This window comes from Oncorhynchus mykiss, chromosome 8, assembly GCF_057628025.1.
Source record: "Oncorhynchus mykiss isolate SJ-2025 chromosome 8, ASM5762802v1, whole genome shotgun sequence".
In the NCBI taxonomy this organism is placed as follows: Eukaryota; Metazoa; Chordata; class Actinopteri; order Salmoniformes; family Salmonidae; genus Oncorhynchus; species Oncorhynchus mykiss.
Window position 1 is genome coordinate 32830768 of NC_143029.1, and position 12171 is coordinate 32842938.

The window sequence follows — 12171 nt, forward strand, 5'->3', positions numbered from 1 at the left end:
AGACCGGAGCCAGAGGGGGGCCTCCGCAGTGTTGCCAACTCCTCAGTAAGGAAAGTAGCTATTGGCTAATCGCCTAATTTGCATAATGGGTCATGTGCATGTCATTGTGATGGACACTGTAGGAGAGAGGAATAACATCGTGGGAGAGACAAAAAGTGAGTTAAAAACACCCTAAACATGTTTAGAACTACAAATGAGCAAGCTGCAGAGAGTGGCACACACAGCGAATAAGAACCAGATTTTTGAGGCCATACTCCTCCTTCAGCACTTATGGACCCCATTGTTAATCCCCATCATAACAGAGGCATTGTCAGTCCCTATCCCCAGGAGTTTCTCTTTTTTAAGACAACACTTCTCGAGGAAAGCCATAACAGCACGGGCTATAGATTTGGCATCTCCTCCCTCCAACTCAACAAGCCCCAGAAATGTTGATACAATTGTCTGCTTGGTGTCACTAAAGTACCTTATCACAACCCCCAGGTACTTAGAAACACTTAACATCCGTGGACTCATCAAGGAGGAGGCTGAAGCACCGGTCACCCACATCTGCGACCATCTTTTTCAGAAAGTATGGTGCTAGAACACCGTTAATAATTTCTGTGCACTTTGTCGTGTGCATTTTGAAGTGGGTAGCAGCAGTGGAGTCTGAGAAAGCAGCTCTACATGCTTCTCCAATGTGATCACATGCCAGCATGGAACAGTGTTCAGCGATAGCTAATGCCATGGTGGCCTCAGCCTTTTTTGGAGAGTAAACTTTTTTAACCATAAATGGCAGCTTGTTTTGGGTGGAACTGTTATAAGGCTTTTGTCTTTTGAGTATGTTTTTGAGTTGTGTTTTTTTACATCACTAAGTTTGGTGTAGAAATCAGCCTTACGATACAGGCAGTATGCCCGTGTATCATCTCCAATAAACGGCTTCAACCAATAAACGGCTCCAATAAATGGCTTCATGTCTGTCTAAACTGTACACTCAAAAATACAGAAAGGAGGTGGAATCAAACCCTGAATTAGAAGGCTTTTGAATTCAGGGTTTGATTCCCACTCCTTTCTGTATTTTTGAGTGTACAGTTTAGACAGACATGATGAGCTAGCCAGCTAGACGTTTAGCTTATGTCACAGAGAGGCACACACACAGTGGACAAGGTGAGTAAGTGACTGAGCTTGTGTGAGTCAAATGCAGTGATTTATTTTAGACAAAGCACATTTTACATTTACATCCCGCCCTGAATGTAAGCCAGGGCGGGATCAGCCAGCGGAAGCTTCCCGCGGAAGCTTCCCGCATTCACAATTCATTTGCAGTCTGGACACGGAGGGGTGAACATCTGCTCTCACTGCAGCTGGGAGGGACTGCTGTGAGTGTGAGTCCTGTGAGTGCTTTGGGACAGGGGTGGAGCCCACGGCAGCACCCGCTGCTCGTTGAGAAGAGTAAGAACGATACGTACTTTCACGTCAGAGTCTCCACAAGTCTCTAATAACACCAGAAAAAGTGATAGGTTAACCCAGTTTAATAGTTAATCCATGTTGGTGCAACCCACCCTAACATTTGTAAAACATTTATGAAAAATAAAACATGAATATATCGTGATTAGATAAGTATTAAACCCCCTGAGTCAATACATGTTAGAATCACCTTTGGCAGCGAGTACCACTGTGAGTCTTTCTGGGTAAGTCTCTAAGAGGTTTCCAGACCTGGATTGTGCAACATTTGCCAATGTATTATTAAATCAAGCTCTGTCAAATTGATTGTTGGTCATTGCTAGACAACCATTTGCAGGTCTTCCCATAGTTTTTCAAGCAGATTTAAGTAAAAACTTCAGCCTCTCAGGAACACTCGCTGACTTCTTGGTAAGCAACTCCAGTGTAGATTTGGCTTTGTGTTTTCGGTTATTGTCCTGCTGAAAGGTGAATTAATCTCCCAGTCTCTGGTGGAAAGCAGACTGAACCAGGTTTTCCTCTAGGATTTTGCCTGTGCTTAGCTCCATTCCGTTTCTTTTTTCCTCCTGAAAAGCTCCCCAGTCCTTAACGATTACAAGTATACCCATAACATGATGCAGCCACCACTATGCTTGGAGATATGGAGAGTGGTACTCAGTAGTGTGTTGTATTTGCCCCAAACATAACACATTGTATAGAGAAAAAGGTTAATTGCTTTGACACTTTTTTTGCAGTATTTCTCTGGTGCCTTGTTGCAAACAGGATGCATGCTTTGAAATATTTTTGTTCTGTACAGGATTTCTTCTTTTCACTCTATTAGTATTGGGGAGTAACTAATGTTATTGATCCATCCTCTGTTCTCTCCTATCATAGCCATTAAACTAACTGTTTTAAAATCCACATTGGCCTCATTGTGAAATCCCTGAGCTGTTCCTTTCTTCTCCGGCAACCGAGTTAGGAAGGATGCCTGGATCTTTGTAGTGATTGGGCTTATTTATACTCTATCCAAAGTGTAATTAATAACTTCCGCATGCTCAAAGGGATATTCAATGTCTGCTTTTCTTTTAACCCATCTACCAATAAATGCCTGTCGGGAAGAGTGGTTGTGCCTGACTACACAAGCGGCAATGAGTAAACACACAACAAAATAGTTCCATTTCCAGATGCTTTTACTTTAGCTTTTAGTGTCTCTGGCACTCTAGTCCACAAGCTGTTCAAGCAAGAGGGTGGTTAAAGATGGCGGTCACCTGTAGTCTCCTGCGGTGCTGTGGCCTCACTGGCCCAGTCCGTAACTCTCCTTCTGTGGAGCCTGTGGAAGGAGAGAGAGAGAGAAACACGGTGTAAGTGGGAGAGTAGGCACACTGGCTGCGTCTACCTAACTGATTCACTTGAGTGATGTCCAGCCTGCACTCTTGTGCCAGTCAGTTGATTAGGGAATGTCTTGCAGGTGTGCTGATTATATAATCCTGCACAGGTGTGTTGGGTGAGCATAGTTGTGGCGCTGTCTTCGGCTGGCCTGGTGTTGATGATAACTCAGCCTTCCACACTGCTGAACTGAGTGCCGTGGTCCACTGTGCTGCAGCCAGTGCCTCTGTCCATGGTGCTGCACTGGGAGTCCTTCAGCCACACCTATGCTCACGCCTCTCACGGTGCCACACCCACTTCTTTGTGTTGGCTGTCAGGCCTGCCTGTCGGAGACAACCCAAGACACGGCCTACCTTCTCCGTGTGGTCTTCCCACGTCTCATTGCATTACCGCTTTGTCCAGGTAGGCCGCAGCAAAGTCCCGATTTGGTCAGTCTTTGAAAGGTGGCTGGGGCCGTGAATGCCAAAAGAAAGCACAGTGTACTATTTGGCTTGGATACCAGGATGATGGGGCAGACCCATGGTCTTTTTGACTCCTCTATGGCGTCCAACTCACACATCCTTTTGACCTCAGTGTGGATGGCTTTGCGACAAGCTTCACTGACCCTGTACGGCTTCACGTGTACAGTCTTCCCAACTGGCGTACGGATATTGTGCTCTAGCATATCTGTTCACCCTGGCAAATAGGAAAAGACAACCGTGTACTGATCAATGAAGTGTCTTACCTCTTGGAGTTGTTGGAGAGTACGGTCTTACCCTGAGATGTTGTAAAAATGTGTCATTTCCTCGGCAAGCTCTGTACATACAGTAGGCCACGGTAACATCATCCTCCTCCCACTTTTTCAAAAGGTTAATGTTATACACTTGCTCCCGTTTACGGCTGATCTGGCTGGTTTATCCTGTATGTCACTGGGCCTGGTTTCTCCATGATGTCATAGGGCCCCTGCTGCTGTTCATTCTGTTCAGAACAAGCTAGGGTTTTGATGCCATGTCATTTTGTAACTAACTACATCAAACATAGTGATAAAAAACGTTGACACTGTATATGACATGAGCTTTATGATACGGAAATGTGAAGTGCTTATTTGGACTCGTGGGTGTATTTCGTTTACTTGTATGACATTAAAGCAGTATTATAACCCTCTACATCTCATCTTTCAAAATACATTGAATCCTCTTAATTTACAGCATTTTTTTGCTAACATTTTTTTGTTTGTTGTTTTTGGCTAACATTTTTTTGTTTGTTGCTAAAGTTGCCAAATTAGTGGCAGGGATGGGGATAATTTCTTGTTTAGTGCGGTGCTCAAGTTCAGAACAGCTGTCAGCCAAAACCCCCAAAACGCTGTGAAGCGCAGGGCCTGAGCTCTGACATCATTTATACAATTTTACTGTACTGCCACTGCGTTCCAGTTTAGGCACTTATCAGTCATTTTCAAGGGTTACCATCTTGGATAGTAGTACATTAGTAGTATGTTACAATGTAGTGTTAGTGTAGTAGTACAGTCCTGACATACTGTATCGATAACTAAAATATATATTGTAACGTCCTTTAAAAGCTACTTGTTAATTGTCAGAATGAGCATTCTGGATATGTGTAATATATAAACCATTAGTGTCTCCCTGTTTCACCTTTAGGTTATTTGTCTCAAAATTGTGTGTCAAAATTATTCCTAGGATGTGTTATGAAAAACTTTTAATGAACGCATGCAATAAAAATGCAATTCACGCAAAATCCATATCTAAACAACACCCTGAGACGAACCGATTATGAAAAAGACAAATAAATATAATCCAAACAGTAAAAAAAAAAAACAGAAAAGTGCATATATGCCTGTTCTCCGTATGGAATCATTTGAATACGGATTTTATAACAACTTTTGTGTTTTGTCTAAACGACTGTTCGGTAATAAATAAGACATCAGCGGTGCGGTAAAGGGCCCGAAAAAACATAAACAATTTACTAGTGATGGGGACGGATATGGAAAACCCAGTAGTTAATGATAGGCTCACCATTTAGTCTTTTTCACTACCATGTAATCCAATAGCAAAAATACAAGATACACTGTTCAAACCTGTTATTTTTGAAGTGCTGAATAGATGGTAAATATCAGTTTCCATACAATACTTGACTATAACTTGACATAATTTGTATCAAATGGCAGGTTGGGAAATATGTCCGTTTCAGTTTCATTATCCTTATACAGTACATACGTAGGACAAATCATCAGAAGTAGGGGGTATTGTAAAACAGTTGGCTACTTTAAAAATGTAGCACTGTGTTGTATGCCCTTTCTGCTCTATGCAACATTGTGCAAGATAACCTTTTTTTTTATGTGCCTGGTCAATTTATACAGTATTGCCTGTTTCTCTGCTCACAGTGTCTCAATGAAATTCAGATAATGAGTGGAATATATTGTTATGTATAACCCAGGTATGTCAGCAGTGCATTGTACACAACACTGTAATTTCAAATGGTAGCACAAAGTGACTCTTTCCACTTTGCACTATGATGTGGTACTTACAGCCACATCCATCTGATTTGGTTTTACCTTCCAACATATATTGATGCCAAATCACTACATTTCTGAGATAAAAATATAGAAAAGTACGGTGTTCAGCAGTTATAAAACTATATATATTGCATTTGGAAAGTATTCAGACCCCTTGACCTTTTACACGTTTTGTTACGTTACAGCCTTATTCTGAAATGGATTCAATATTTTTTTCCCCTCAGCAATCTACACACAATACCCCATGATAAGAAAGCAAAAAACGTTTTTTTAGACATTTTTGGAAATGTATTTGTCACGCCCTGACCTCAGTTATCTTTGTTTTCTTTATTATTTTGGTCAGGTAAAGGTGTGACTAGGGTGGGTATGTTAGTTTTTGTATTGTCTAGGGTTTTTGGTATATCTAGGGGGTTTTGTAAGTCTAGGTATATGTAGGTCTATGGTGGCCTGAATTGGTTCCCAATCAGAGGCAGCTGTTTATCGTTGTCTCTGATTGGGGACCATATTTAGGTAGCTATTTCCCATAGGGTATTTGTGGGTTCTTATTCTATGTTTAGTTGCCTGTCTGCACTACTCATATTTGCTTCATGGGTCGTTTTGTTAGTTTGTTCAGTGTTACTTCTTTATTAAAGAAGTATGTACGCTTACCACACTGTGCCTTGGTCTCCTCCTTACAACGAACGTAGATTTTGTTTTGGTACCCTTCCCCAGAGTATTCAAATGTAAAACTGATATCACACTTACAGTATTCAGTATTCAGACCCTTTACACAGTACTTTGTTAAAGCACCTTTGGCAGCGATTCCAGCCTTGAGCCTTCTTGGGCATGACGCTGCAAGCTTGGCAAACCTGTATTTGGGGAGGTTCTCCCATTTTTCTCGGCAGATCCTCTCAGGCTCTGTCAGGTTGGACGTGGAGCGTTGCTGCACAGCTATTTTCAGATCTCTCCAGAGATGTTCTTTTGGGTTCAAGTCCGGGCTCTGGCTGATCCATTCAAGGATATTTAGAGACTTGTCCCAAAGCCACTCCTGCGTTGTCTTGGCTGTGTGCTTAGGGTCGTTGTTGGAAGGTGAACCTTTGCCGCAGTCTGAGGTCATGAGTGCTCTGGAGCAGGTTGTCATCAAGGATCTCTCTGTACTTTGCGCTGTTCATCTTTGCCTTGATCCTGACTAGTCTTCCAGCATGATGCTGCAACCACCATAATTCACCTTGGGGATGGTGCCAAGTTTCCTCCAGACGTGACGCTTGGCATTCAGGCCAAAGATTCAATCTTGGTTTCATCAGACCAGAGAATCTTGTTTCTCATGGTCTGAGAGTTTGCCTGTTGGTAAACTTCATGCAGGCTGTCATGTGCCTTTTACTGAGCAGTGGCTTCTGTCTGGCCACTCTACCATAAAGGCTTGATTGGTGGAGTGCTGGAGCGATGGTTGTCCTTCTGGGAGGTTCTCCCATCTCCACAGAGGAACTTTGGAGCTCTGTCAGAGTGACCATCTGGTTCTTGGTCACCTCCCTGACCAAGGCCCTTCTCCCCCGATTGCTCAGTTTGGCCGGGCGACCTGCTCTAGGAAGGGTCTTGGTGGTTCCAAACGTCTTCCATCTAAGAATGATGGAGGCCACTGTGTTCTTGGGGGAACTTCAATGGTGCAGATTTTTTTTTGTTACCCTTCCACAGATTTGTGCCTCGACACAATCCTGTCTCGGAGCTCTATGGACAATTCCTTTGACCTCATGGCTCGGTTTCTACTCTGACATGCACTGCCAACTGTAGGACCTTATATAGACAGGAGTATGCCTTTCCAAATTATGTCCAATCACTTGAATTTACCACAGGTGGACTCCAATCAAGTTGTCGAAACATCTCAAGGATGATCAATGGAAACAGGATGCACCTGAGCTCAATTTTGAGTCTCATAGAAAAGGGTCTGAATACTTTCCAAAGGCACTGTACGTTAACTATGCACTATGTAATTTTGGTTCAGTAGTTATCAGTTTTGAGCAGTTTAATTAAGTGATAGTTCATTGTATTGTCAACAAATTATGAAAATCATATAAAAATAAAGTGAATATTGTATTTTGAAAAGCAGATACTTAGATTGAGTATGTATCCAAATTGAAAGTGTCATTTGGTGCAGTGAACAAGTGACTTTGTGAATTTGTTTGTTGTACTCAGTCAAATGAAAATGTGCTTTGACGCATGAGCTATTTCGATGATCTGATTGCATTTTTGTGCTTAGAGTTGTGAAAATGTTCCACATACTTGTAAAAATTGCACCAAAGTAATTCAAAAATGAACTTCCAGGGTCCTGTGAAGTCCAGCCAGCTGCTTGTTGATTCCCCACAGGGCCAGGTGTGAATGCTATAGGAGGCCTAAAACCTAACCAGTTTGAATACAATGAGGACCCTGTCAACCACCAGCAGACAAATAACAAAGGCTCTGAAGTTGTTGGCTGCACATGTCCGTGGTTCTCAGCTATCTCGATAAAGACAATAAAATCATGTTGAAATGACAGATATTACACCCTTGATGAAGCAGTGAAACACATTTAACAAGGTGTCTGTACTCTAAGATTTGTGTAAGGTCTCTAGGAGCTGTATTGAAAAGATCCAATGAGTGTTCTCCCGGACATTTGATTAAAAAAACAATGATGGGTGTTTAAAAAAATGAACAAACCAGTTGGTGTACGTAACTAATATCAAATAAATTAACAACCAAGGGAAAATGTACTTACAGCTGTCTACAGGTGTTTTCTGCTCAGTGATGGAATAGAGTTGGCTGACTGGATGCTGCCCAAGAGTCAATGCTCAAGATGTTGTCTGCTGTAATGTAAGCAGTTGATGTCTTAATAATCGTGCTTTATTTGTACATCATTGATCTTTGACACACCTCTTACAAGTTCAAGCATTCTCTCTGGTTAAGGAAAATGGTATAGGCATCATGCCCAGACGCCACCCTGACCTCGCATGCCTAGACCCCCATACATTAACTCCCTCCTCACAGACACATACGCACGCACGCAAACCGAGGTAAAAATTCCCGAATTTAAAATATAACATTCATGTTTGGTATTGTTTTAATCACCAAACAATTTTCTGGTTAGAATTAAATGAACCCTGCATGTTTTAAATTCACAGCTCTGTTTATTAATGAAACAATTATTTGAAGCAACTAGGCCCCAATACAATACCTTGATCAGCAACTTTTACACGTCTGCACACAGACACTAGGACCCTCCTCACATCCGATATACTGTAATCAAAAAAGTGGGGTGTGATGTTTACATACAACATGCGGTAATGCCACGGCCACTCTGAACAATGGGTGTGATATTTACATCCTGGCGTGAAGTCAAACCTGGGTGTGATATTAAAGTCCTAGCCATTCAGAACAAGGGGTGTGATGTTTACATACTCTACATCATGTCGTAATTTCCCTGCCACTCAGAACAATGGGTGTGATGCTTACATACATCATGTCGTAATTTCCCTGCCACTCAGAACAATGGGTGTGATGCTTACATACATCAGGTCGTAATGCCCCGGCGACTCAGAACAATGGGTGTGATATTCAAATCCTAGGCAGAAGTCCCGCCCCCCCTCCCCAATCAACGAGGTGTGAAAGTTAGTTTGACAGAAGCTACCCTACAATAACTACTCTCATGGTGTTTGAAAATTGATGATGTCATCAGTTAGAAATGCTCTGTTTTCACGTTTGTAGACACTGGTATTGTGCTGGAGATCATTTTTAAAAATGGTGGAACTACCCTTTAATTATTTCAGCTCAAAATGTGTGAGTGTAAAGATATAAAACACACATACAGGTAGTAATTCAGACAATAAATAGTGCAGAGGTTAGTTGTTCGGTAGTTATAAAGATAAGAGCCTGAATGGTTCTGGATACTTAAATACCTAGCTATGACACTAGTACAGTAAAACAACCAGGTACACTTATCTTACAAGTAGTGCAATAGGTCGTAAAGGCACTGTGTAAACGTTGCTAATGTGGGATGCTGGGTGTGACTAAATTCCACATGATACTGTACACGGAGAGAAGAGGGTAATATAGTGGTAACAGCACATACACCGATGAGGATGTAAGTGACTGATTAACCAAAATACCATTTGTAAACATCGTGAACAACCCTGTACTCCCAATGTTTGCCTATGTGGTCACAGGCATAGCAAATAGCTTGAATGAACTCTTGACTCAGTTGAACCAGATGTTGCTGAGCAGAAAAGTTTCTACGCCACTGAAAGTAGCGCAGATATGCCTCATCATCCTTGTCCAACTTGAGGAGGAATTCCGCCAGGGCTTTTGCATCGGGAAAGTCATTAATATGGATGAAGGAATCTCCTGGGACAAAGTCTTCATAGTTCTGTCTCGGTGGGCCCAATACTACTGGCACTGTTCCTGCTGCAAGTGGTCCGTTTAGCTTCTCTGTGATGTAGTCTTTGTGGACCGAGTTCTCAAAGGAGAGGTAGAACTTACAGCTGGAGAGTGTTGAGTAGTAGTCCTCATATTTCAAGAATCTAGCAAAGGCTGTGCCAAAGAGTTCCACCTTAATGTGTTTTACAAGGTCTCTGTAATATTTGTGCCTTACCCCTGTTCCAGTGGTAGGGTCATTGTTGCTCACAATCCAGCAAACTAATTTATCCTTCTTGGGCAGCACAAAGTCCTCACCCTGGCCTTTCCTTACGGTCAAGCGCCAACGCACAGGGATGTCTGCGTCTTCCCTATAACTCAAGGTTAAATTGAAAAGGTTATCTAGACCAGGTATCCTAATTGTATTTGTAGGTGATTCCACATGATACCAAATCCACTTCTGGAATGGTGGTCGAGGTGATGGAGGCAAGTTGGATAAATCGTATTTGATGGATTTGTGAAAGATGAGCACACCATCTGCCTTGTTGTACAGAGACCTGTCATCTGTCAGGTGGCAGCCATCAATGTTGAAGAAAGTGGCACAATCGCTAAAATCAAACCTGCGGTTTTCAGGCCAGAACCACAACAGCATGATGGGCTTTTCTGGCTCTGGCTGCTTAGACAAGGACCTGTTCTCAGGTCGCTTTGAGTAATGAGGCTGGGGAGTACAGTCCAGAGCTGATTTGTAATACATAAAAAACAGTGTCACAAATCCTCCTAGACAGAGGATCCCTACCAGGAAGATACGCAAAGCTCCTGTAAGGAAAGTACTTGACAGCATTTTGGCGCCTGTGAAGAGAGGAAAAACACATTATTACATTATCATTCACACTCAAAGAAATTAAACCAAATGAAGATTTTTGTTTAACTGTTGTTAAATAGCTTTTGTGTACAGAGAGAAAGTATGAGAAAAGAAGCAGGTGCAGATTAAACACTCTCTTTTAATTTGAGAGTAACCACAAATACAGTTGATGCAAATGGGAACATGAACAATGAGAATGGTTTAGTCAGATTAGATTCAAAAGGGACAACGAGGAAACGTGCCCATGTACCTGGCTACCTCAGGATTGTGCTGAAGTCAATAATAAAAATGTCCTTTCATCTTATACCCCTTTGCTGCACTGATCCACTAGTCTCGTTTGTCACAATGTCATCGGGTGAATGTTGAAATGTCTTATTCTTGACTAATATTGATTTTCGTTTACTTTTTCTAGTCTAAAAACACTTCATTATAGACGTATAGACTTTTACATGACCATTCAAAGCTGCACTCAATAAGGCACCAATAAGTGAAAGCCTGTAGCTGTCAAAGGAAAAGATAATGCCTTACCGGTGAACAGGTTGTTCTTGTCATGCTGTATTCAGACCTGCGGGGATGTCATTCATTTACACTCCCTATGTGAGCTGTGCACCTGTGAAACATTTCTCTGGGTCTTTGGTACTCATCAGTTCAATAAAGCGATAAGAAACAGTGACGACGTCTTATAAACGAAGGGAGAGAACAAGTTCTTCTGGACACCCTTACGGCAGGATTAGAAAGCATGAAAGGGAAATAGAGGTTGGGCCTCTGTTGGGAGGGGTAGGCCAGATTGTGCCATGTCCCAATAAACAGTAAAGGGGGAATAAAATCCTGTATCTTTTCCCTTACCAGCGAAAACATGCCTAAACATGTCATGGACATCATAAAGTTAGAACAACTAGGCTACAAAGACCTTTAATGAACCAAATAGTTCAAGGACACATATTCACTACAACCATTCATGAGAACAAAACATGTCAACCTTACCGTTCACCTCAACCAATAGAACAAGAAAAATGATATTTAGTGTCTAGGTGTGGTTTAGTCACTATCAATGTTGTGGTGCGTGTGTGGCGTTCCATGGGCAGTCATGATTCACATCCTTCTCTTTGTTCCATTGTGCCAGTTAGAGAACTCCCATGGAACGTCCACATATTCTCTGTTGACATTTGACACTTTCTAAAGTGATGAATTCCCATATCCCCTTACGACCCGGATCCTGGAGTGTTTGGTACCCTGATCCACGGTATAAAGCATGTGTGAAACACAAGCAAACCCTGGCTGAAATTAATCCTGGACCTGCATGAGTAATGGGTCCAGGATTCAAGACCAGTCGCTTGGAACTTTTTCGCCCGTTGTAAACAAGCTAGCTCGCTAACGTCATGTAGAATGTGCGTCGTGCTGATCGCACCCGGAATCAGTTATTTTCGGGTTCTTGTGAAAGCAACATTTATTCTGTACAATTCTCACAAATGCTACAGCGAACCGAACCATGGAACCGAATTTCATAATGTGAAAACTCCATTAGCCTGTCTTAGTTCTAGTCAATTTTCCTGGTTGTTTTATGTGTCGGTATTAGATTTGAGTGACCTCATGTGTATACATTGTGTCTTTCATTGTGATTGAATGTTTGGTGTATTAAAGG

General features: G+C 42.0%; 1 protein-coding gene across 4 annotated transcripts; it reads right to left on the reverse strand.

The window, feature by feature from the left end:
- Positions 1-1148: 1148 nt before the first annotated feature.
- On the reverse strand, positions 1149-11270 carry LOC110529812 (4-galactosyl-N-acetylglucosaminide 3-alpha-L-fucosyltransferase 9). Of its 4 annotated transcripts, none has more exons than XR_005052857.2 (5): positions 11058-11119; positions 10464-10516; positions 8493-8554; positions 8037-8121; positions 1149-2743 (listed from the first exon to the last, which is right to left on the reverse strand). XR_005052857.2 is itself a non-coding variant. In XM_036985297.2 (2 exons), exon 2 carries the CDS (start codon positions 10506-10508, stop codon positions 9411-9413), a length of 1098 nt encoding a protein of 365 aa, XP_036841192.1. In that variant the 5' UTR covers positions 10509-10516; positions 11058-11270; the 3' UTR covers positions 8426-9410. The 4 variants fall into 4 exon arrangements, 1 of the variants encoding a protein (XP_036841192.1); XR_005052856.2 differs by having other exon boundaries at positions 2586-2743; positions 8037-8124; positions 11058-11234; XR_016497750.1 differs by having other exon boundaries at positions 2586-2743; positions 8037-8124; positions 8493-10516; positions 11058-11270.
- Between the last annotated feature and the right edge of the window lie 901 nt (positions 11271-12171).